The following is a 22,832-nucleotide window of genomic DNA, read 5'->3' as shown; positions in this document are numbered from 1 at the left end:
CAGTTGAATCTTTACAAATGTAATCATGTACAGAAGAACTTTTTCCAACAACTTTCACTCACACCTTTTTCCCCAGAAAGAAGGTCATCTTATCGATCCAGCAGACAGACACTGCGCGAGATGGCAGAGAGGGTGTTTCTGTGCAAAGATGTAATAAAAACTATTAATTAAGAAGAATGTCCATGCTGAGTTGTTCAAGCGGAGCACCTCCGACGACAATCAACTGTTCATCGTCAAGTATGCCCCGTGATTCGCTCGTCTGTTCTTCATAGATGGCAAAGGAAACCGGTGCCAGACATCTTGTCATGAATTTCCACCCTACGACTATGAATCAAATCAGGATTCATGTAAAGGAACCCAGAATACAGGTAAGAGATGTATCATGTTAGGAGTAAAAACTAGTTACGTCATACTAATCTGATAACCTTTACCTCCACTCATCGCTTCGATCTTTCACAGCGATAATTGGCAAGTGCACAGGAGAAACGAACACACGCGGGGGGCCAAGCCCCTGTTCCCAAACGTAGGGTCTCCTTATCCGTCTCTCATATATTATCTATAACTACCCTCATATGGACGTTTTCTGACTGGATCTGACTTATGTCCGGATGTGACATCATTGAATGCTTTCTTTTAGAGCTTTCAATGTGTTGGCGATCTCGAAATGAAGCATTTGGCATCGATACATTGAATTCTCGTGGTGGTCTAGTGAAGTGAGAAACGTTTCGATCCACTGAACATTTGCACTAACGTCCGTTGCACAGACGATTTCGTCGTGACGTAATGACTCTCGAAAGCCTTTGGTCATGTCAGCAAAATTGGCATAGTGACCAGCTTTCTAAAAATAAAATAAAAATCAATAGTTTTATAGAGATATTTTACTGTGACCTGTTTTTCCATGAGCTTGACGACTTCGTCATGCTGTCTCTTTCTAAGATAATGCTTCTTTTCCTTGATAATTAATTAATTAAACAATAGTTCTTCTTTATTTGACTTGAGATGGGGTAGGCTCACCTCTAGCACAGCTATGCGCTCTTGACGTCTCTCCTCCTCAAATCGACTCGTAGTTGTGTGTATATTCTAAAGAAGAAAAAATCGACATAGGGTATATAGATCCAAGAGAATTTTGCTTACACTGATGACAACTGCTATGAAGAGATTAGTGAATATGAAGTGCCCAAGAAAAATAAAGGCTGTCGTAAAGAAACGAGTGTAGGGTGAAATTTTCTCGTCTAATGAATCCTGTATATCCGTCCAACCATCAACCTAGAGCAGCCAATAATAACGTCACTATATAAATAATTATTTTTATTTTTTTACTGTAACAAGAGTGAATAAACTGAGCATGCTTTGACCCAAGTTTCCCCAATTCTTCTTATCACCCGTCTCATCGTATCCAAAGAAATAGAATCCCATGACAGCGAAAAGAAACATGATGAGCAAAAGCAGCAAAATCAAATCCACAACAGCCGTACGAAACGTCGATATGAGCGCACTAACGAGAACTTGAAGGCCACGAATAAACGAAATAGAACGAAGAGCACGAAGAGCACGCAAAGCTAATAAAATAAATAAAAAATTAATAAGGAAATACTGCAAACACTATAGACATAATAAATAAATAAAGAGTTCTTTACCTTTGACTACTTTTAGTGCGTCTAGACTTTGTTCTTCTTGATCAGGTCTCACTTCATCTAATATCACTTGTACCATTAGAAGAATGAGTATGGATAAGTCGAATAGATTATAAGGGTTTTTCCAATAGTTCTTTGGCTCTGCATAGACTTTGAGTAGGAATTCGAGTGAGTAGATAGCAAAAAATAGAATGTCGATGATTTTGAAGACTTTGGGATTGGAGTCCTTGAGAGAGCTGCTCGTCTCCAAGGCAATCGTAATAGCATTGAGAAATATAATAAACATGATGAATCCATTGAAAGCTGAACTCTAATAAGAAAAGATTCGTTTTTGACGTCATTTGTACGAATATTGACTTACTGACGTTACATATTGAATTATATTGTGTAGTCGCTCATCTGGACGTCGTTTAGTCGGCGATTCGTCGCTCGCATTAGCTTCCATGAATGAATCCTACTTCACATACGGGAGCCGGGTAACACGTTAGCAACGTATATAAACCTAATGAAATTTACCATCTCACGTGATCCATTTACACCCACACACAATAACTCCACCCTAAATGGAAAGCTTCAAGGCGTTTCCCTGGTTCCACGGCTCCATAAGCCGCGAAGAGACGGAGGGTCGTTTGATGCGACTCGGTCTCAAGGAAGGACTCTTTCTCATAAGGGAATCTCAACGAATGCCGGGCTCATTGGTGCTCTCACTTTGCTCGGAAGGAAAAGTAGTCAATTTCAAAATATCTCAGGCAGAAACGATATGACGTCAATTTAATTAATTATATTGTGCAAATTCCAGATAACGTATGACGACGATTCGTCCTTGTACCATCTCGATAACGGACCAAATTTTTCGTCTATTGAAGACATGATTGGATTCTATAAAAAACGTCACAAAGATAATCCAATATGGGTTCATCGTCATAGATCATAATAATATCAATAGATAATGAGACTTTGTTATTTATTAGTTGGGAAGTCATTGTCCCAAGAGAGACATATCAAAGCCGTCTAGAGATAGAAGGGGTGGCTATGAACAGGTGTGGCTAGCGAGTTCGACAAAGGACAAGAAAGAAAAGAAAGAGGAAGAGATCGCGATGGATTTAGCAGCGGAGATTAATCAGCTAGCAATCGAAGAGTATATATAGATTAATTACGGGAGTCTATATGTATATGTAATTAATAATTAATTATGATTTAGGCCTGAGACTGTGGCTGCAGCCAAAGGTGGGTTCTATGTCTATTAAAATTATTAAAGAAACTATTTGATTATATATAGAACAAAGAACGAAAATGGAAAAGAAATTTCGCGAGTCGAAAATAGCCATACTCGAAGCCGTGGGAAATTTCGAAGAAGAGGTACATACCGTATGTTAAGATATGACGTAAATTAATTCGTAATTAGCTCGAAGATAATCCCGAGTCGAAAACGAAGAAATTCGACAGGCGTCAAAAGAGTTTTAAACTATCAGCACATACGGAAAAACTGGTACAAGAGTTTTAGATACGAATTATCCTACTAGTAACTAAAATTATCCCTTTAGATGTATTTGACTTGGTTAAACGAGCAATTGGATACTGAGACTAAAAACCTTGATGAGGATATAAGAGGTGCTATTCCTATACTCAAAGTCATGGAGGTAATCTAAGGGTCAATAATCTATACTACAGTTGTCTAACTTTTACTCTCTCTACGACTAGAAAGTGAGTGGTCAGGCTGCTCCCATTCACTCGCCTAAGCCAATCACTTCACTACAAATGTCTGATAATTGGCATGCTGTTTTGAAATTTATGAAAATTCTTCAAATTTCGACAGAAGACCTCGAATTCGCAGGTAAGCTATTTTAAACTACCTATATACTATTATACCTTACGAAAAATATATTTCTTAGACTTATATCAACTCGACGAAAGAGAGATTCTGAAGCTCTTTAGTCGATTGCTCAAGTGGGAGGCGGAAACGAAGAAGTAATGTATATATCTAAGTACCTGCATTCGAATAAAGCCGAAAACTGACGTCGATAAGCCTTCGTCGACGAGCGAAGAGAGTTCGATAACGTGCGCTAATCGAGCGGGAGACAGTCGTTCGAATCGCGAATTCAGCTGCTAGGGACGAATGTCCGATCCCGTCGGCTACACATGGAAGTCGTCGAACCGAATTTCATCAAGGGTAGGTCACTCGAACGACGACGGTGGCGTTTTGACGATTTTAGCGACAGGGCTACGGAGTCGGTGACGTCAGAGCTTGGATACGCGTAAGAAACGAACCCCAGCCGTCGCCTCGAACGATAAACGATCGTTTAGGATGTCGAAATTGCCGCTGGAGACTCGTCTCGTCGTCAAATCGAAGCAGAAGACGACGATTCGCATAGAGAAGGTAAGCGAAGTCTCGTTGCTCGCAACAACGCTAACGCGCGCGCGTTCGCAAAGCCAATGAACTTCTATCGGCTTGGATGGCGAAAAAGGCAGCAAACATCCCGGATGATGACGACGACGAAGTTGAATTACCATGGCAATGTGCGTCGTCATGGAAACCGAATAATCATTACGACGACCAGGATGACGTCACGGTCGAAAGTGTTTTGTCCCGTATGCGTTCTGTTCCCATAGAAACGATGGTGAAGAATCATCGACCGGCTTCGACGTCGAAGAGAAAACCGGATCCGGTTGTTACCATGGAGATGAGACATAAACAGGTGAAGGAGAGGAGAGAGGAGAGAGAGAAGATGAGAAGAAAGCGTTTGGAGGAGAACGCGTCGAAAAAGGAATTGCGAATCAAAGCGGAATTGATGTTGAAGCGAGAGGACGAGGATAAGATGGCGGCAGTGAAACGCGAAGAGGCGTTAGTGGAGCGAGAAGTAGAGAGACTAAGAAGAGAATTAAAAGTAGAGAAAAGAAGCCAAACAGACGAATTAGAAAGACTAAGAAAGAAAAGAGAATCGGAAGCAATCGAAAGACGAAGAAGAGAAGCCATAGAGCGAGCCAAGCGAGAAGAAAATCGACGCGACGAACGCCAACGCCAAAACGAAACGAAACGAATCCTCATGGAACAACTCGAAGAAGCGAAACTCAACGAAGAAAAACACAACCTAAAGGTAAGAAGAGAGAAGAAAAATCAATAATTAATCTAGTCACGTGACCCAATCACATACATATATTAATTAGCTTCTCAAATCTTCCTTCTCCTCTTGGTATTCCCTCGTAATTAAACGTCGTCTTCAATTCGGTCGTGCACGCGCGCTATCCGATTGGCGTTCCCTTGCGCGCGCGTGGACGGCGTGGCGTCGTTTTTCCCAATCGCAACGCGAAGATAAAGAAACGCGCGATATGACGTCACAAATTCGGCGAATGCAAACGGCAATCGCGCACAATCGACGTCGAATTCTCGCGAAATGTTTCGAAGCGTGGGCGCGGTGGAACGAGAAGCGAAAGGAGAAGAAAGAAATGAAGAAAATCGTCGAAATTCATCGTAAGAAAATGGCGAATTTATTAGCGGCAGCAGCGGAAGGAAAACTCTTCAAAAAGAAAGAGAAGAAAGAAGCCATTAGTAGTATTAGTAATTATAATAGTTCTGAAAGTGAGGGTGAAGAGGAGGGAAGAGAAAATATTGCATTGGTTCCTAAACTACAAATCAATGAGAAGGAGCTGCCTCTTTCCTCTAAAGGAAATGAACAGGCGAGAGTTCAAAATAATAAGGAGATTACAGAGACTGAGATGGATGACTCAGTGAAGAGAGTTCCTAAGAAAGATAAGACTACTTCCGTGACTTTAGTTACTACCAAGTTGGCAAGGGAACGTATTGTAAGGAAGGAAGACTATTATGTCCTTTTCCCTTATAGGTTTTCTTCTTAGGCTGAGTTGGAGGATGCTCCTCCTCCTAAGCAGCCGTCCTTTGTGCGTCCTGCCTTTCCTCTTTTACCGCGCGTTCCTACTCTCGAACGCGTGCTTGCTGGTCCCAAGAGGGTGGCGCGGAGTGGGGGCGAAAGGGGGGCCTCTTTACCTGTGAGGCCCAGTGGGCCCAAGGGGATGGAGGAAAGGGCGGCGCTCATAGCTGAACGACGCGAAGCGCGCGTGGAAAAGATGAGGCAAGCGGAGGAGGAGAAACTGGCGAGAATGAAGGAAGAGGAAGAGGAGAGAAGACGCAAAGAGGAGGAGGAAAAAATGGAGAAAATTGAGAAGAGAAGAGAGGAGAGAAAACTAGCTAAACAGGTATAAGAAAAAACTCCTCTAATAGTAATAATAATAATAATTATAATAGTTAAAATTATAATAATAATAATTATTAATTATAATAATTGTAATAATTATAATTATAATGGATTTTATTTATTTTTCCAGAGGGAAGAAGAGAAACAGAAGAGACTTGAATTATTAGCCAGACAGGTAGGCCGAGCCGAAGAACACTATCAACTCACCTTGATGAAACGTCGTGGTTTGCTCCCATGGAAACGCTTAATTGAATTGAGACGCGAAAACGAAACAAAGGCAATCGATTGTAGCAGACGTCTTCTTCTCGGAAAATGCTTCTTGCCATGGCAACGCGTAGCGCGCGCGGATGCAGAAAAAAGAGAAAGAGAAGCAGATAGCCTCTTCAAAGATATCCTATTAAAAAGATATTTTAAACTCTGGATAGAAGTAAGACCAATAAAATATTAATTAATTAATTAATTTATTTACTTAGTATATGACTATTGAATTTGGTTTGGAGGCGGCGGCCGATCGACATTGCGAGGAGGGACTCAAGCGAAAATATTTACACGTGTGGCAATATTTTGTTGCAAGCGAACACGTGGAAGCGATGCGAAAGGAAGAGAGAGCTCAAGACTTCTATGCAAAGTAAATAATTAAAATTATTTATCTAATTTTTTTACTTGACTTCTTTATATGTGTGTAGATCTTTGAAACGCGTCTCTATTCGTAAGTGGATCGATTTCGTTCCCTGGTCGAAACGAGAAAAACAAGCGGAAAAACGACGAGCAATTCTACGAAGAAAAGTCGCCGATTGGCTGCCCGACTTCGAACCAACCCGCCTATAATAATAATAATAAATAATTTCTTTTTATTTGTTCACTGTATCGTTCAACGTAAAGAAACATTTTTTTAATAAAACGAAAGAGACGTATAGAGGGAGGGAAAGGGAAGGGGAGGGGTCACGTGAGCGGCATAGTAAATAATTATATAATACTAATCGAAGGAGGGCAGTGTGGAATACCACTGAGAAACGTTGACATGTTTCACTTCGAACCACTTGATGAAGGGATGTTCTAGAAGTTGCTTGTAGCGAGGTCGCTTCTCCAAATCTTTGATTAGACTGAAAAATAAATAAATAAATGAATAAATTATTTAAATTATTTTTTAGAAAGTCTTTACCATTGAGATACGAAGTCTTGGAAGTTGATTGAAAATTTTTTGTCTCTTGGAATTTGAGGAGAGGGGTCCATCATGATTTTTGTTAAAACGTCGAATTCCTTTTTGCAATCTTTATAGGGAAAAGATCCCGTTGCCATTTCAACCTAATTGATTAATTTAATTTAAAATTATTCATTGATTTTTCAATTTGATACCATGGTGATTCCAAAACTCCATATGTCAGCTCTAATGTCATATCCCAGTTGAGCCGTATCCGGTGCAATCCTCTCAGGCTAATAAACCACGTGGTATTATATTTATCGTTTATTAATTTTATATCCATTCGTACTGCCATATATGCAGCTGATCCCGCAGCTCTAGTCTTGGCTTTAGAATCGACTAGACGTCCACTAATGCCAAAGTCGCACAGCTTGACGTTTCCAGCAGAATCGAGTAAAATATTCGAAGGCTTAATATCTAAACCAGATGTGTTCATGATACAGGTGCGTATAAATATTATTATTACAATGTACCTCTGTGTATAATGTTGTGTTTTTCTTTTAGATAATTAAGCGCTTTGATTACGGAGACGGATATCTTTCCTATGATGTCCTCCGGTATCGCTTTGCCCGTTTTCTTCATGAGCTTATCGACGCAACAGCCCATCAATTCCATACAAATATAGACCTCATCCTAAAGGGAAATGAATAAGTACATGTACATGTATTAGGTTATGAAATTACATCCGTTATAATGCATCCATAACACGTAACTATGTATGGACATAGATGCGTCGTCATGACGAAGAGATCCATGAGAACGCGCTTCTGTTCTTCGCGATCGTGACTTCGATTCATCGTCTATAAACTCATTGAATAATGAAACATATAAAATTAATTATTTATTTACCTTTACAGCCATTATCATGCCACTTGGCACGTGTTTCATTTTGGCGACTTGACCACTCGTTCCGTGTCCAATACGACTCACCATCTGAAGATCCTTCTCGTTTCCGGGATACTCCTAAAAACACGTACACCAATTATATACTAAATAATTCATAATATATAATCAAACCTTAGCGTAGATCTTCAGAACTCCCGTCGTTTTGAGCATACGCTCAATTTGAGGATCAACAGTGACGCTAATAATTAATTATTATTGATGCATTATATATAATGAAATATTCATACCCGTCGACTCGAGTCGTATCGGCCGGACTCTCCGTCTCCGACGAAGCGGCACTGCTACCCGCACTACCCACGTACGATTGAGGCGTGGGAGAGCGTCGCAAAAGTCCCGGAATACCTAACCGACCACACCCACACACATAACAACGAAAATAACACATGAGGGTTTTTATATATCGCTTTTGTGACGTCACGTGCGGGAGAAAGCGAAATCGTCCCATGGGGGGAGAAGGGAAGACAAGAACGTTCGTTTTGGGATTCCCTTCTTCGTCATTTCCGCGTATACGCGACTTAATTCAATTAGCCGATACCTCGCGTTTGAGCCGAATGCTTTCGCGAGGCGACGGGCGAGCCGAATTTCGGTATGAGAAGCGGTTGGAGCGGTCGGCGCGTCGACGGCGAGACGGGCGCGCTGCTCGGGCTCGCGACGCTGCTCGGACTCGCGCCCGGGCTCAGGCTCAGCGAGCCGAGCTCGAACGATAGCCGTTGGGTTTTCTTTCGCAGGGCTTTTAGATCGAGCGTGGGATCGGACATCGTTGGGGCGGGTGGGAGCAGCAGCGACGATGAGATGGCATAACAGTCCCTTTAGCCTATCGTCTCTCCCATACGGGTTTCGCTATTCTGGGACGATGACGTCGTAGGTATTTTTCATGTGATCATTTTCGCGTGACGTGTTCAGTGACGTAGAACGCCTTCGTTCTGTTACGTACGGACGAGCGCGCTAAGATGGATAAAGACCGAAAGGAAATTGACTTTGCGCGCCGTTTGGCCGATCCCAACAAGACGAAACGCGATCGAGCGTTGAAGAAGTTGAACGAATGGCTCGCCTTTCAAAGCTCGAAGCCACCAGGTAAGGCTAACGCGTGAAAATAGGATTTTGACGTATCGTCTATCCAGGATTCGACGAAATGGACATGATGCGAGTGTGGAAAGGCCTCTTTTACTCCATGTGGATGTCTGACAAGCCGTCCGTTCAGGTTCAGAGTCTAATTTCGACTAAATAGGGAAAATACACTATATCACTATAATTTAATCTTTTCAGGAACAATTAGCCAATCAGCTCGCTAATCTCATCTACACTTTCCACGATAGTGAACAGAGTGAGAAGAGTACATTAGACGATGAAAAAATCGTTTGACTTCCTTATTCAGGTTTTCAATTTATCAAAACATTTTTTTTGACGATGCAGCGAGAATGGACGGGAATTGATCGACTTCGAATTGACAAATTTTACATGGTTTAATTTAAAAAATGTTTGTTCAATTTTTGAGAATTTGAATTTAGCTCATGTCTATTTTCTTGAGAGAATCGTTTTGCTTTCTTAAGAAACATGAATGGGATCAAGGGCAAGACTACATAATCAATAATTTCTAAATTAATTAATTAATAATCATGTTTGGGCTATAGGTTATGTGATTCTTTTGCAACTTTTCTTGCTGATGGTCCACTCAATGTCAAAGCTCAATTTGTAAATAGAAAATAAAAAATAAATAACTATTCAATTTTTTCCTTGAGGTTTCATTGGGAATTTCTCTGCATGTTGCTGATAAATTTCTAGGGGAACTACTAAGCGTAGCTGATTCAAAAGTAAAACATTCCTTTTTCTTTTCGTGTTCTAAAAATGTAAGATTTGAATTTTTTCTAGTTGACCTTCGATTTATTTAATGTTCTTCTTCAACCTATTTACGTATTAGCTGCTAACTGCCAATCGTAAGAGTTCAGAATTTAATTAATAATTAATTTTTAACGATTCGCTAGGGCTGCGTTATTGGACAATATATGTGATTGTATTTTCAAGCCATTGCTTGAATTGTCCGAAGATGTTCCACTACAGGTTAATAATTCAATACTAATTAAAATATTTTTAACTATGCTTATGGACTGTGTAGATTGATTTCAGTCTTATAGCTGAGAATTTATTCACTGTAGCAGCTGATACGCTGACACGTGCCAAGAACAGAAGAGCATTGTACGCTCTCAGGGAAATGTAAATTAATAAATACCTAATTACATATATATGGTGACGTGAATTTTCCTTTGAAGGTTTCTCACCCAAATTACTCCTGATGACGTAGTAGTGATTGAGAGTCCAGCCAAGAAGCGTCGTCATAATAGTGACGTTCCCGGAAGTGGTGATAGTGCTACTGTGGATGATGACATTTCGGTCAATTATCGTCGTTCAAAACGACTTCAAGCCTCATCTTCGTCTCCTCTCCCTTCTCCACAAATGAAACTCAATTTCGATTCTATAAGTGTTGATGGACGAAAAAAGAAATCGTCAAAGACACCCGTTTTGAAAAAGAAGAGAATAATTCGATTTTCTGGAAAACATTATAAAGGTAAATTGATCTAGATAATTAAATAATTTATTTAATTATTCCCATAGCCTATGAGCCGATTGGAAAAAAGAAATTCGTCGTTTCGACGCTCAGTCCAGGCAAAAGTTTGCTGAAGAATAAGGATCCTGGTCCTTTGAGTCCACTTGAGAAAAGAAGACGACGAATTAGAGCAAGACTCAATGCTAAATTAGATTGATCTACACTTGCAATTATTTTTTGCTTCTTTGAGATGATCATGTTCTAATTAATAAATGATTACCTTCGTTCATCATTGGCTAACAACTGCACGTGATCGAGTCCCTAGAGGCGTACATCTCTTCTTTAGATTGCTCTCTGATACGTTGAGGAATGAATAAAGCGTGTGTTTCCCTCTTTTCCCCTCAGCTTTATAATGAAAGGTGGAACTAAGTCATCCTGTGTGGATGAATACATGTGTACTTCCCACGTAATTGGGATGTGGGAGGGAGTCTAAGGAATTTACCTGAAACGATGATTTGACGTCCAAAAATGACTCATTTCATCCTGACGTCACATCCTCAAGTCAAAAATGTGCCCAAACCCCATAACAGATTAGAAATCGTAGCAGATTATCCACGTTTTCGTTGGGGGACTACTCTTGTGGGGATTTTCCCCGAACCCGAACTCTTCTCACCCGCCCTTTATGATTCATTGTTTTCCCGACTTCTCCTCATTGTTCTCTCCGCCGTCTTCGCGCTCACTGTCGTCTCTCTTTCGGCCCCAAATGTCTTCGTTGATCGACAAACGATGGGATTCAATTGTTCGACCCCAATTCGACGATCTAGTCCGAGTTCTCAATCCCATCTCCTTCCTCGATCGTCTCTATCGCGAAAAACTCGTTGACAACGAAGAGTATCAATTGCTTCTCACGATTTCGCCATCACAAGGGCAATCGCGCAAGCTTCTCAGCGAGATTTTGCCCCGAAAAGGACCGACGTCTTACGATCAATTTATGACGATTCTGCGTGAGACCGAAGGACAGGAACATGTCGTCAAAGCGCTTTGCGAACAAGGTGAGCGAATACGGGGACAATTACGGGATTTTTGAGATTTATTATTTTGAAATGAGAAGGAAGATCGTTGGTGGGAGAAGAGGAGAAGAGAGAAAAGCGGCGCTTCCAAGAATTGGAGAAGAAACTGGCGAAATCGGAAATGACTAATATTGGATTGAGAAAAAAGGTGATTTTAGTGAAAAAATGAGAATACAAATTATTGAATGAATTTAGATTGGACCTTCGATGGGAAATCCTAGTCTCAAATGGGAGACAAACATACCAAACATGCCCATTGATTATTGTTATCCATTTGGACGTGTGGCTGAAATCAATGGAATGCTACATGTTGGTTCTGAGGATAGAATGTTTCAGTTGAAGAAGGGAGCGTGGGAGGGAGAGGAGCATCATCTGCCGGGGATTTATGAGATATGGAGTGTCTTTGAATGTGAAGGGAAAGGATATGTCATGGATATCAATGAGGAGTATCGATGTTCAAGTATTTATGAATGGAAAAGTGAAACGAGAAATTTGGAATTATTAACTAAAATACCAGATGAATATCAACTCGAATACAGATCAGCAATTGGACACAATGGGAACATTTATCTTGTGGGAGGGGCGTGGAGTGATCGAGTTGATTGTTTTGATATTAATAAGGGAGAATGGGAACCAATAAAGAAACTGAAGAATAAACGGTGGTACTGTTCATTGGCTGTGATTGATGATAAAATGTTTGTTGGAGGAGCGTTGTGGGCGGGGAATTCAGTTGAATGTTTCTCAATGGAGAAACAAGACTGGATTGATATCAAACCAACTACAGAGGAATTGTGTGAATTGTCATCATGGAATGGGAAACTCGTCGCAACAGGAGGATGGAAGGAGAGCAATTGTGTTGAAATGTATGACGAATTGTCTGGGGATTGGCTTCCATTGCCATCAATGAATGAGGGACGAGACTTACATGGTGCATGTACAACAAAAGACAATCAATTGATTGTAGTGGGGGGAGCATTGAGTGCAGGGAACTCAGTTGAATGTTTAAAAATGTAAATGTGTTTTTGGGTCCCAATAAAAATTCTCTTTTTGTCGACTTCTCACCAATCAATTCTCCTTTGCACCAAAAATCTTTCAATCTCTTGAAAGACGCTTTGATTGATCATAAAACATTTTTCCAGCGTAGAGAAGAGATTGCGGAAATCGCCTGAAAAAAGAAGAAAAGAAAAATCGTTGGATGATAGAAAATTGGAGTTCTGAGCATTCAGCTCAATGCTCGTCGCTTGCCCACAACAAATCATAATCGTTAACGTACCGATCGAATTATCAAAGTCTTTCAGGAAATTCGATTTTCCCGCTTTCGACAGATTCTCGCGCATTTCGTTGCCCATTCGAGATGATTTCACTTCTAAGATACCAGAAGACGCTTTATAAACCACTCTGAGAAACAGAAGTAGGCTCAGAAGAGCGCATTTACCTTCTAGCGATTCGCAGATGAAAAAAACGTAAGCGCGCGAAAAGCCCCGGATTGAATGCTTCCAAATCTCTTTCTCCCGCCCTTTCTCCCACAGTTGACGCTGCGCTTCGACTCAACACCGCGAATACGAGTCGCTATCATCGAATATCACTTTCACTGAGCGAGCCAACTCCGTACGGAGTGTACACGATGGCGAAAACAGCAGATTTCTGTCGCACAGCGAGCGTCGCAGCGTGTCACGTGATATTAGAAACGATCAGCAATTCGCTCGAACCTTCCTGCGTCAGTGGCGTCTTTGCGCGGCACGAGCGAGTCAGCAGAGAGAAAACCGGACGAATAGTGCGAATGAACACTGGACGAACCAATGACATCGATGGAAAGACGGCGTTGGATTTTTTCCTATTTATATAATTATATTCTTTAGGTTTTCAATTTATCAAAAGTTTTTATGACGATGCAGAGGGAATGGACGGGAATCGATCGACTTCATACGGACAAGTTCTACATTGTATGGTCTTCTTTTTAAATCAATTAATTAAAGTTAATGTCTTGACATATTTCATTTTTTAGCTCATTGTCATTTTCTTTAAAGAATCGTTTTGCTTTCCTAAAATAACGTACATGTGTATGGGATCAAGGGCAAGACTACATTATCTATTCATTGATTAGGTATGGGCTTAGGTTATGTAATTCAGTACTAATTATATATTTTGACTATTTTTATAGACCGGAAGGATTGTTTTCTGTTTCAATTTCTAATCTCGTCAATTTGACCGGAAGTGAAAGAGTTGAGGTCATTAGTAGGAACTCATTGAATATTTAAATATTTATTTGTTTTAGACATTGTGTGCCAGCGGAAATCAATTGAAAAAAGGTTTTAATATCAATAAATCTCTGACGTCGCTTGATCTCGTCATTTTTTCTTTCGCTCAGCAGTCCTATTTGAGCCAAAAATATTCTCAATAAACCCACCGTTAATGAGGTAGGTAGAGTTTAAATTATTTTGATTTGATATCACGTTAGTTGATGATTAGGATTTGTGTCTGAATTTGATTGAGTAGGCAATTGAGAGCCTAAGTGAGAGCGCTAATTGTCAACGTTGGATTTTAGCAATTTAATTAATTAAATAATTAGGGTGAGCCGACAGTTGGGTTTGTTTTTTGACTATGATTTTCTTTCTCTAGTCTCTTCATGTGAATTGTAGAAAGATATCTAAATGGAGTTGAGTATATAAATTGGCAATTTCAAAGAAGGTCCAGAATAAAACCCACAGCTAATGAGGTACAGAAACATAGTGCTTAGCTGTAAGATTAAATGTTTTACGCAATCGCGCAGTTATTTATCTCAAATTTCTTAATTGAGTTCTAATTGTCTGGTATAATAATTTGAAATTGCCTTGAAAACGCAACTGTCATCGACAATTGAGCGAATGTCCTTAAGTCAAGATCTAGAATGGTCTAGTTCAATTTGTACGTTTTAATGATTTAATTAATTACGTAATGTACATAATGTACAGGATGATTTTGTGACGGAGATGACCGTATCACTCTCATTAACAGAGTGTTTGTCGTCTCCTTAAATTGTAGAGCAAACCCTCGCTCATTTTGTGCAAAACAACTCTTTATTGATCTCACTGTGCCATTTCTTTTGCTCAGTGTGTCTCGTGCAAATAAATTAGCCTAGTACGTGCAAAGAATATGTTGCAGGATAAATTAAAATTGTCAGTTTCAGTCAAGTTTTAATACCTCTTATCGTCTCTGGCTGTTGGGAATGGTACTCTAACACAATTATTTGATTTGCTACTGCGTCTACAAACCCGGATAAAAAATGGAGCCGTTTGCTGGCGATTTGCCTCGCAATTTGAGCTCCGTTCGACGCCCTATATGTCGAGAATGGTCTCTGAGACGTCAACGAAGCAATTGGCAGCGCGGATTCGTCATCGTCTTTCCGCTCGCAGCGTCACGCCGCTATTCGCAGAAGCGCGCACAGAAAAAATAAAGCAGTTGAACGTAACGACACTGTCTTTGTACTAGACGTCGTTCTCGGATTCGTTTTCTTAGCAAAATACAACAATCGGCGAGCTTTCAGCAGAGGAGAGAAGCCACGTGCATTCGCACGTTTTGTGAAGACACAGCGTTCCTACGTCCCATTCGTTGCTGAGTGTTTCCACGTGTAGTAAAGGTTAGTTGAAAGAAATGTCCTTTGTCTTTTCGCATCGGTTTAGGCGCTTTCATCGCGATTTTAGGCCGATATTTCGAATGGGCGTGTTGACAAATTTTATTTTATTTTTCCGTTTTAGGTAGAATCCCATTACCTTCATAACATCAATGGAAAGAGACGAATACGATCGTGATGTATGTTTCATTGCTTTTCAACGTCGAATTTGTCAAAAGGTGATCGATCTCTTATTTTATTATTTTTTCTTTTCTGTTCTTTATAAGGAAAAGGCTTGATAGGACTAAAGACCTATGATAGAAGATATTGCTCGGCTGTCACAACGTCATTGGAGGCATAATTCTGCTTGTACATGTACAGGAATTCAATTCTGCTTCGTAATTTATTTTTAGTTGACTGTTGGTCATATTGATAACTTTTTAGTTTCTTTGCTTTTCTTTGGGAGAAAAGGGGAGGATAAGAAGAAAGATACGATGTTTCAAAGGAGCAAGGTCAATTGTGTATTATAAGATGTTTGATGCCAATACATCACATATTCTATTATTTTTTAGACGTGGTTTCCTCAAAAGTTTTTATATGCAAAACGTCTTGGATTCGTCTCCTGTCTTCCTTCAGTTATAACAGTCGTCGCCATGGGAACTTCTCACGTATGATTCTCGTTTGAATTGTTGTTTTTATTTTGCTTTGCAGGACACACTTCCATTCACCTCTGGGCCCCGAGGTGACTAAATTAAAACCGGCCCAACTCTTGAGCCAGAGAGGATAAACGTGGCTTGAACGCAGGGGATTCAATCCCCTACTCCCGTGACACGAGTGATAAACTGCCACCCCACTTAGGAAGACGCGGTGGGTCACAATAGCGGTCCCCCTGGAACCAGGCCGGCAGAACTCACATCCGAGGGCTGCCGGTCCCAGGCGTCCGAGCCGGGAGACTAAACAGGCTCTAACTCCGACGGGGGAGTAGGGAGGATGACCCCCACCCAACCGAAGCCTGTGCGGACCCCTCGCGGTCCGTGCAGGTGGACAGCGAAAGAAGAGAGACCCATGCGCAATTTTTTCTGTGAGTTTCCGGTTTACTTCCGGGATTTATTAAATAAAATATTATGAACCTGCCTATGTCTACGCTATTGTCTGTGTGCGACGCGGCGTGCAAACGAGACCTCTTCGAGAAGGTCTCGGAGCAGTTTCAAATCTCATGCAGGGTCATGCTCAGGACCCTTTTACCCCTACGCTACGTCTACACTACTAAACTACGACTACTACTACTACAAAAGCTACACCTATAATAACAAAATTGTTAGCGAAAAAGAGAAAAAAATGCTATTTCTGTCCTTTTCTTTTTTTGACGACATCTTGACGAAATCAGAGAGTTTCCACAAATGACACAGGTTCAACACCAGTAAGATTTTCTAAAAAAGAAGACGAGAATTAACCATCAAGACATTAACGCCACTTGCCTCTATTGGATAGGCCGACTAATCAAATCAATCAACCTGATGCAATTCAAAACAGGACATTCTCTACACCTCTATGAAAACTTTCATAAACACGGATGGACACTACTAGACAATGTGGGGATCGAACCATTCGCCAGACTTCCGCCAATTAAAAAAAACAACAGATCGATCTTTTGGGACCAAAATCACCTCAGGAAGTTAACGCTAAAAACACTAGTAATAAACCCACAATATGGACTGTTTTTCATTAAAACACAAACAGGAACCCTTAAACTAATCTAACCCTTAACCTTTGATCCCGCTCATCGGTGGAACAACGACAACATCTCACTATTTATTCTCGAAAACTCACCTACAGCTGCCAGCTTTTCCTCCACTCCTTGAGAAGAATCACTGCGTGACCCTGACGCGGCATTCTCGTGTGTCCCCAAAAATCTATAAGAGGTAAATGAAAAATCGCCATATAGTACAATTCTCTACAGTATACCCTATGAACATACCTCCTCAATGTCCCACGGCCTCTTTCCCCCCTGCAATAAGAAACAAACAAAAGATTCTGTCTATGATATCACACTTAGAGCACTTAACTGATCTTCTAAATGACACGTATCCCCTGTGATGACATTCATGTGGACCCACATTACTCCAAAGCCCACCAATGCATCTGAGCTTCTTCTAGCAAAACCAAATAATCCTACAAACAAAAAACGAAATTTCAACTGAAAACAGACCTATTTTTTTCCCGAAATTACCTTTACTTCCTTTAAAGGCCTCGAGATAATCCTGGATGACCTTACATATTCTCAACATACCTTCTATGCCTTTAAACACACCCACCTAGACGTTGAAAACATATTAATCCCAAATAGATGAATAAATCTCCAATACTTCACTTCAGTCATATAAACGTAAACTCGCCTATGCTAAGTCACTTGCGTTCACTAATTCTCACCCTTTCATTTTCATTGACGCTTTCTGAAGGTATAATAACCTAAAAAGAAATCTATTAATGAAACATCGTGCTTACGACTGCCCGGGAACCCAAAATGAGCTTGTGACCACCCTAAACCCTACAAAACATGTGTATTTCCCCGTCGAAAATCCTTTTCGAAGGCGTATAACCTTCGGAAACACGACAATCGCAAGGAGGATCCTCACTCGCTGACATCGGGGCCCCGAAACACTATCGCGCAATTCATTCACCACCCGAACGTGTGTCTTACTTTCATTCAAACTGGTTTTAGCCTTCGATTACTTCCTTTCGCCCTGTTTTCAAGTAGTTTGTCGTCGTCGACTGAGTTGACTGGACCCGTATATACGAAACCCGGATCAGTCGAAGCCCGCGAACTTTAAAAACCAATGTCCATCTCGTAAACTAACCGTTTTACGGCCTAAGCAAAACTATCTCCAATCTCTAGACCTCACTATAACACCCTTCTTTTGCCGGAATCGACAAAAAAAGGCGTCCTAGACTTCTACTGAACTTGTGAATGAGGCATCGTCCAACGCACATGGCTAGGACGAAAAGGGAACGAATCTGAGCTATTTTTCTTCCAAATAAACCTTCAATGAGGAAGCCAGTGCAGGACTGAGCGTGAACGATTGCGAAAACAGTAGGCTTTTGGTTGCGTAGCGCGCGACTACGAGTCACGTGACCAGCGAAAAGATTCCACAGATTTCTGCTTGTTTTCGGACCTTTCCAGCGTCAGCGACGGTCTTCGCGGACTCCGACTGTCCCAAACAACGGTACGAGCAAGCATAAAGAATGCCAAACGGGCGATACACGGAAGTTGACCGCGATCACATCGAAGGGAAGACGGAGAATCAGATGGAGTGTTTTCTGTTTCAAAGGAGCATCTACATCGTGAGTTCAAGGTAGAATGAAGGCTTGTGACGAAGTAGGGCTTTCGTATTATTTAAATTCAGCTCAGTAATCGATTTAGACCTTTACACGGTCGAGAACATGTCTACATAATGCTTAGGTGTAAGTATAGAGGGTGTAAATAGTCTTAGATATATTGGAGACGTGGATTCGAATTGTCTAGGTTAATTATTTGGATTAGCGTCAACAATCAGAAGAAGTTTTCTAGTTTGATGTACGATGACGTAGTGAATAAAATAAATACTTGTAATTACAAAATGTGTTTTCAGGTAGGGACCCGGAGGAGTACTGACAGAAGGATTAGTGAGTTTCTACGGCGAGACCAAACGCGATCGATCGAGCGTTGAAGAAGTTGAACATATTGCTTGACTTTCAAAGCTTTTTAAAATTAAATATGAACGCTGGTCCTGTGTACTTACAGCAAATCAGAGAACAGCGTTAGACTATTCCCTTCTAAATAGTCAGGAATTGGAGCATTTTCATTTTGTTGAGTAGGAGTGGGACCAAACTGGCGACACATTAGCCTTGTTTGTCGCAAGAGCAACGGCTTCTATAGACGTCACTGGTCTGCTTCTTTGCAGATTCGGCCGTAGAGTTGGACGTGCCAACGTCATTACAACGCTAGTGAGGAATATAGGTTGGTGGCATTGATGAAAGACGGATTTCGTCGTGACAGACGTGAGCATTGTGAAATGAGATATGTGTACGGCCCCACTATAGGTCGCATGATATTATTATCTGTCTAGATATGTTAGATGGTGTGGCGTCAAAAAGATTTTAGTGCGCACCTGGAGATGACTGTAAGATACACACAAACGGAGAGTCAGTGGACCTATTTCTATGTACTTAATTACCCCCTCTTTTCTCATGCAGGTGAATCTGACTTTGTATTCAACTAACAGTATCGAAGTTGACCTATGCTGGGGGAGAATGGCACAAGGCAGCTCTCGCTGGCTTCAGGACTATTAGTCGTCAATCTTCAGGTCCGTTGGTACATTCAATTGCTATTCTATGTTCTCTTCCCCGAGACAAAGCTAGAACGTCGGTTTAGACGACGTTTTTCTTCTACTTCTACTTCCAGAAAAACCAAGGGCGTCTATGGAAATCGCACGATCAGTTGTGACTACTAACGAGAACCTGGTTCGAAATCGTGAGCAGTTTTCACAGAAAATACTTCGAAACGAAGCCCGAGCTATATCAGTGTAACGCACACGCACTTTTTCTTCTCTACAGTCACATTGGAATCAGTGGTTGCAGAAGCGCTGCCTCCTGCGAAGAGAACTCGATGAACATCCTGGAACATTTTACGTGTCTTTATCCGGGTAATGGTCATTGAAAAGTGAGCCTTTTCACTTAATTTTTTTGCGAGACACGATTCGGCTAAAGTGGAATGCCTTTCAAACGACCTTTCCTCGGTTATAAAACCTTAACGAAAAAGTGAGGCTCCCTAAGAGGTCTCACGAGCGGTTTTTCTCATGCGAAACGCAAGGTAAGGCTCGCAGACGCGAGCTGATTTTTGTGTTTGGCCATACCTCCGAGGCCTACACTTAGACGGTGAACTTGACGCGTCTCAGTGCTTTCCGATCGCCCAAGGGCCGAATTTATCCATCGCTCTTTCGAAGCTCCTCTCTCCTCCGTCGTAAGTCAAATTCTTTTTTCCGTTGTCCGAAGAGAAGCTAAGAAGTTGGTTGTCATATGGCCTGAACTAAAGAAGCGAGCGATGTTCACAACGGCCACGGCGAGCAAAAATCCCGTGGTCCGGGTGATAATGAACCCTCAAAAGGGGCCTCAATCACCTTTCAGTAAATTTCTTCATAATCGCAATCATCGTTGTCTAGAAAACAGTAATGATGAGTTAACATAGGGCTTCTGTTTTACTTTTTAAACAGAGGTTGTCTACCTTTTTTTTTGAATTTTTTACTGCATATACGACATCAATGGAAGCTCTTTATAAAGTATTTTGTACGGCAAAGATCGGTATAGTATCTGATTGTGCGATTACTCGAACTCGTTGGCGAGGAGTCGTCAAATCGAAGAAACAAAACTCTTCATCACATTGATCCCTTCAGAGTTTCATCTATTGATTTTAATATACCACGTAATTTATGTCGTATTTGCTCAGTTGCAAGCAAACTGACGCAAATCAAGGAATGTGCTGTTATTTGTTTAACTTTGCTTATCCTTTAATTAATGCTTTGAGACTCATCTAATGTGCTATTAAATAAGTTTTTATTAATTAGAAATAGACCACGTGTAATCCATGATTGAGGTGACGTCATTTGCTAATCTTAGTGTCACGTGCACCAAGAGTCCCCACAGAGTCCCCAAACTTGCTTGCCTTCGTTTTTTCGCTGTGTGCTTCGTTGAGAATGGATGAAAGATGGAAGAACCGCGTGTTTCCAATTCTTCCCGCTCTGCTCGAGATTCTGCTTCCTCTCTCTCTTATCGATGGTGGTGAGCAAATTAACGCCAAAAACTCTATAAACTAGGGATATATTGACCAGCGCGTTGTCGAGTTCATCAACTTGAAGTTGAGTAGGAGTGGGACCAAATTGGCGACACATTAGCCGTGTTTGTCGCAAGAGCAACGGCTTCTATAAACGTCACTGGTCTGCTTCTTTGCAGATACAGCCGTAGAGTTGGACGTGCCAACGTCTCTGCAGTTTGACTTTCTTCAATTACAACGCTAGTGAGGAATATAGGTTGGTGGCATTGATGAAAGACGGCAGCTCCGATTCAGAACTCATCGTGACAGACGTGAGCATTGTGAAATGAGATATGTGTACGGCCCCACTATAGGTCGCAGATGCTGGCATGATATTATTATCTGTCTAGACATGTTAGATGGTGTGACGTCAATGGTCGTTTTTAGCCTAAAAGATTGTAGTGCACACCTGGAGATGACTGTAAGACACACACAATCGGAGAGTCAGTGGACCTATTTCTATGTACTTACCCCCGCTTTTCTCATGCAGGTGAATCTGACTTCGTATTCAACTAATAGTATCGAAGTTGACCTATGCTGGGAGAATGACAGAAGGCAGCTCTCGCAGGCTTCAGGACTATTAGTCGTCAATCTTGAACCCCTTTCATTCAGGTCCGTTGGTACATTCAATTGCTATTCCAGCTAGAACGTCGGTTTGACGCCCTTGAGACGACGTTTTTTTTTCTACTTCGACTTCCAGAAAGACCAAGGGCGTCTATGGAAATCGCACGATCAGTTGTGACTACTAACGAGAACCTGGTTCCAAATCGTGAGCAGTTTTCACAGAAAATACTTCGAAACGAAGCCCGAGCCATATCAGTGTAACGCAGACGCACTTTTTCTTTTCTACAGTCACATTGGAATCAGTGGTTGCAGAAACGCTGCCTCCTGCGAAGAGAACTCGCTGAACATCCTGGAACATTTTACGTGTCTTTATCCGGGTAATGGTCCTTGGTCATTTGAAAAGTGAGCCTTTTCACTGAATTTTTTTGCAAGACACGATTCGGCTACAGTGGAATGCCTTTAAAGCGATCTTTCCTCGGTTCTGAAACCTTAACGAAAAAGTGAGGCTCCCTAAGGGGTCTCACGAGCAGTTTTTCTCATGCCAAACGTAAGGTAAGGCTCGCAGACGCGAGCTGATTTTTGTGTTTGGCGATACCTCTGAGGCCTACACTTAGACGGTGAACTTGACGCGTCTCAGTGCTTTCCGATCGCCTAAGGGCCGAATTTATCCATCGCTCTTTCGAAGCTCCTCTCTCCTTCGTCGTAAATCGAATTCTATTTTCCGTTGTTCGAAGAGAAGCTAAGACGTTGGTTGTCATATGGCCTGAACTAAAGAAGAGAGCGATGTTCACAACGGTCACGGCGAGCAAAAATCCCGTGGTCCGGGTGATAATGAACCCTCAAAAGGGGCCTCAACCACCTTTCCGTAAATTTCTTCTTAATCGCAATCATCGTCGTCTAGAAAACAGTACTGATGAGTTAACATAGGACTTTTGTTTTACTTTTTAGACAGAGGTTGTCTACCTTTTTTTTTGAATTTTTTACTGTATATACGACATCGTACTATTTATTGATTATGCAGACAAAAAGCATTGGCGTCTCTTGTTGAAGGAAGCACTATAGCAAGACTTTATGGAATGGAAGCTCTTTATAAAGTATTTTGGACGATAAAGATCGATATAGTATCTGTTTGTTGGCTCCTTTCGTTCTGACTGACCTTGTCAACACAGTCTTACATGTTTGTCTTCTTCACATACGTCGCCTCTCGAATGAGTCGGAATGTCGTAAGCGAATGCGTGAAGCTGGACCAGATTGGTGAAAACAGTTGCATAGG

General features: G+C 41.3%; 6 protein-coding genes and 5 long non-coding RNA genes across 15 annotated transcripts; 9 read left to right on the top strand and 2 right to left on the bottom strand.

Annotated features, from left to right (window-relative positions):
* Positions 1-23: 23 nt before the first annotated feature.
* Positions 24-988, top strand: LOC136199396 (uncharacterized). Its single transcript, XR_010673056.1, has 2 exons — positions 24-713; positions 765-988. It is a non-coding gene; the product is annotated as an uncharacterized lncRNA (long non-coding RNA).
* On the bottom strand, positions 417-3,683 carry LOC136199392 (cation channel sperm-associated protein 3-like). Of its 3 annotated transcripts, none has more exons than XM_065989566.1 (9): positions 3,624-3,683; positions 2,151-2,513; positions 1,996-2,088; positions 1,638-1,944; positions 1,321-1,559; positions 1,135-1,266; positions 1,015-1,080; positions 889-951; positions 417-838 (listed from the first exon to the last, which is right to left on the bottom strand). In XM_065989566.1, the coding sequence occupies exons 2-9, from the start codon at positions 2,151-2,153 to the stop codon at positions 617-619; spliced, it is 1,125 nt and encodes a 374-aa protein (XP_065845638.1). In that variant the 5' UTR covers positions 2,154-2,513; positions 3,624-3,683; the 3' UTR covers positions 417-616. The 3 variants fall into 3 exon arrangements, with proteins under 3 accessions (XP_065845638.1, XP_065845641.1, XP_065845640.1); XM_065989569.1 differs by having other exon boundaries at positions 1,996-2,136; positions 2,193-2,513; XM_065989568.1 differs by having other exon boundaries at positions 2,151-3,677.
* On the top strand, positions 2,179-3,650 carry LOC136199393 (uncharacterized). The gene is made up of 9 exons (XM_065989570.1): positions 2,179-2,383; positions 2,434-2,547; positions 2,606-2,772; positions 2,836-2,861; positions 2,914-2,993; positions 3,040-3,123; positions 3,179-3,274; positions 3,336-3,468; positions 3,527-3,650. The coding sequence occupies exons 1-9, from the start codon at positions 2,198-2,200 to the stop codon at positions 3,604-3,606; spliced, it is 966 nt and encodes a 321-aa protein (XP_065845642.1). The 5' UTR covers positions 2,179-2,197; the 3' UTR covers positions 3,607-3,650.
* A 3-nt stretch (positions 3,684-3,686) lies between the features above and the next one.
* On the top strand, positions 3,687-6,756 carry LOC136199386 (coiled-coil domain-containing protein 191-like). Its single transcript, XM_065989560.1, has 9 exons — positions 3,687-3,804; positions 3,854-3,889; positions 3,939-4,011; positions 4,065-4,729; positions 4,800-5,435; positions 5,487-5,843; positions 5,973-6,269; positions 6,316-6,470; positions 6,529-6,756. Exons 1-9 carry the CDS (start codon positions 3,751-3,753, stop codon positions 6,668-6,670), a joined length of 2,415 nt encoding a protein of 804 aa, XP_065845632.1. The 5' UTR covers positions 3,687-3,750; the 3' UTR covers positions 6,671-6,756.
* Positions 6,671-8,782, bottom strand: LOC136199390 (dual specificity mitogen-activated protein kinase kinase 7-like). Its single transcript, XM_065989564.1, has 10 exons — positions 8,485-8,782; positions 8,177-8,291; positions 8,061-8,127; positions 7,893-8,006; positions 7,727-7,843; positions 7,517-7,676; positions 7,333-7,460; positions 7,199-7,276; positions 7,005-7,147; positions 6,671-6,945 (listed from the first exon to the last, which is right to left on the bottom strand). The coding sequence occupies exons 1-10, from the start codon at positions 8,705-8,707 to the stop codon at positions 6,819-6,821; spliced, it is 1,272 nt and encodes a 423-aa protein (XP_065845636.1). The 5' UTR covers positions 8,708-8,782; the 3' UTR covers positions 6,671-6,818.
* Positions 8,783-8,865: 83 nt separating this feature from the next.
* On the top strand, positions 8,866-10,780 carry LOC136199391 (ribosomal RNA processing protein 1 homolog A-like). The gene is made up of 12 exons (XM_065989565.1): positions 8,866-9,023; positions 9,071-9,150; positions 9,216-9,273; positions 9,325-9,410; positions 9,458-9,519; positions 9,581-9,641; positions 9,689-9,760; positions 9,819-9,883; positions 9,932-10,007; positions 10,063-10,160; positions 10,217-10,512; positions 10,560-10,780. The coding sequence occupies exons 1-12, from the start codon at positions 8,900-8,902 to the stop codon at positions 10,706-10,708; spliced, it is 1,227 nt and encodes a 408-aa protein (XP_065845637.1). The 5' UTR covers positions 8,866-8,899; the 3' UTR covers positions 10,709-10,780.
* A 416-nt stretch (positions 10,781-11,196) lies between these two features.
* LOC136199387 (uncharacterized) lies at positions 11,197-12,615 on the top strand. The gene is made up of 3 exons (XM_065989561.1): positions 11,197-11,543; positions 11,603-11,709; positions 11,757-12,615. Exons 1-3 carry the CDS (start codon positions 11,255-11,257, stop codon positions 12,573-12,575), a joined length of 1,215 nt encoding a protein of 404 aa, XP_065845633.1. The 5' UTR covers positions 11,197-11,254; the 3' UTR covers positions 12,576-12,615.
* A 450-nt stretch (positions 12,616-13,065) lies between these two features.
* On the top strand, positions 13,066-16,278 carry LOC136199395 (uncharacterized). The gene is made up of 10 exons (XR_010673055.1): positions 13,066-13,504; positions 13,567-13,665; positions 13,723-13,789; positions 13,837-13,870; positions 13,930-13,978; positions 14,031-14,131; positions 14,181-15,005; positions 15,057-15,177; positions 15,296-15,662; positions 15,723-16,278. It is a non-coding gene; the product is annotated as an uncharacterized lncRNA (long non-coding RNA).
* A 2,006-nt stretch (positions 16,279-18,284) lies between these two features.
* On the top strand, positions 18,285-18,948 carry LOC136199747 (uncharacterized). The gene is made up of 4 exons (XR_010673165.1): positions 18,285-18,526; positions 18,572-18,612; positions 18,674-18,724; positions 18,780-18,948. It is a non-coding gene; the product is annotated as an uncharacterized lncRNA (long non-coding RNA).
* A 443-nt stretch (positions 18,949-19,391) lies between these two features.
* On the top strand, positions 19,392-20,771 carry LOC136199748 (uncharacterized). The gene is made up of 2 exons (XR_010673166.1): positions 19,392-19,999; positions 20,062-20,771. It is a non-coding gene; the product is annotated as an uncharacterized lncRNA (long non-coding RNA).
* Positions 20,772-20,820: 49 nt separating this feature from the next.
* On the top strand, positions 20,821-22,575 carry LOC136186786 (uncharacterized). Of its 3 annotated transcripts, none has more exons than XR_010669763.1 (5): positions 20,821-20,964; positions 21,015-21,292; positions 21,346-21,416; positions 21,486-21,936; positions 21,992-22,575. It is a non-coding gene; the product is annotated as an uncharacterized lncRNA (long non-coding RNA). The 3 variants fall into 3 exon arrangements; XR_010669762.1 differs by having other exon boundaries at positions 20,821-21,292; positions 21,992-22,106; positions 22,174-22,575; XR_010669761.1 differs by having other exon boundaries at positions 20,821-21,292.
* The last annotated feature ends 257 nt before the right edge of the window (positions 22,576-22,832 follow it).

The sequence above is a fragment of the Oscarella lobularis genome, chromosome 1 (assembly GCF_947507565.1).
Source record: "Oscarella lobularis chromosome 1, ooOscLobu1.1, whole genome shotgun sequence".
Taxonomy (NCBI): Eukaryota; Metazoa; Porifera; class Homoscleromorpha; order Homosclerophorida; family Oscarellidae; genus Oscarella; species Oscarella lobularis.
This window is presented reverse-complemented; position numbering and strand designations above follow the sequence as displayed.

Bases quoted from the DNA above. Each gene is read 5' to 3' on its own strand.
- LOC136199392 (XM_065989566.1), bottom strand. The intron at 1,560-1,637 runs GTAAAGAACTCT...TTATTTTATTAG, and splicing joins CGCACTAAAAGTAGTCAAAG to CTTTGCGTGCTCTTCGTGCT. The intron at 1,081-1,134 runs GTAAGCAAAATT...TTTCTTCTTTAG, and splicing joins TCATAGCAGTTGTCATCAGT to AATATACACACAACTACGAG.
- LOC136199393 (XM_065989570.1), top strand. From the start codon at position 2,198: ATGGAAAGCTTCAAGGCGTTTCCCTGGTTCCACGGCTCCATAAGCCGC. The intron at 2,384-2,433 runs GCAGAAACGATA...TGCAAATTCCAG, and splicing joins TCAATTTCAAAATATCTCAG to ATAACGTATGACGACGATTC. The intron at 3,124-3,178 runs GTACAAGAGTTT...TTATCCCTTTAG, and splicing joins CAGCACATACGGAAAAACTG to ATGTATTTGACTTGGTTAAA.
- LOC136199386 (XM_065989560.1), top strand. From the start codon at position 3,751: ATGTCCGATCCCGTCGGCTACACATGGAAGTCGTCGAACCGAATTTCA. The intron at 3,805-3,853 runs GTAGGTCACTCG...TTTTAGCGACAG, and splicing joins CGAACCGAATTTCATCAAGG to GGCTACGGAGTCGGTGACGT. The intron at 3,890-3,938 runs GTAAGAAACGAA...ACGATCGTTTAG, and splicing joins ACGTCAGAGCTTGGATACGC to GATGTCGAAATTGCCGCTGG.
- LOC136199390 (XM_065989564.1), bottom strand. From the start codon at position 8,707: ATGTCCGATCCCACGCTCGATCTAAAAGCCCTGCGAAAGAAAACCCAA. The intron at 8,128-8,176 runs GTATGAATATTT...ATTAATTATTAG, and splicing joins GATACGACTCGAGTCGACGG to CGTCACTGTTGATCCTCAAA. The intron at 7,677-7,726 runs GTAATTTCATAA...ATTTCCCTTTAG, and splicing joins ATGGATGCATTATAACGGAT to GATGAGGTCTATATTTGTAT.
- LOC136199391 (XM_065989565.1), top strand. From the start codon at position 8,900: ATGGATAAAGACCGAAAGGAAATTGACTTTGCGCGCCGTTTGGCCGAT. The intron at 9,520-9,580 runs GCAAGACTACAT...TTTGGGCTATAG, and splicing joins AAACATGAATGGGATCAAGG to GTTATGTGATTCTTTTGCAA. The intron at 9,642-9,688 runs GTAAATAGAAAA...TTTTTCCTTGAG, and splicing joins TCAATGTCAAAGCTCAATTT to GTTTCATTGGGAATTTCTCT.
- LOC136199387 (XM_065989561.1), top strand. From the start codon at position 11,255: ATGTCTTCGTTGATCGACAAACGATGGGATTCAATTGTTCGACCCCAA. The intron at 11,544-11,602 runs GTGAGCGAATAC...TGAAATGAGAAG, and splicing joins CAAAGCGCTTTGCGAACAAG to GAAGATCGTTGGTGGGAGAA. The intron at 11,710-11,756 runs GTGATTTTAGTG...GAATGAATTTAG, and splicing joins ATATTGGATTGAGAAAAAAG to ATTGGACCTTCGATGGGAAA.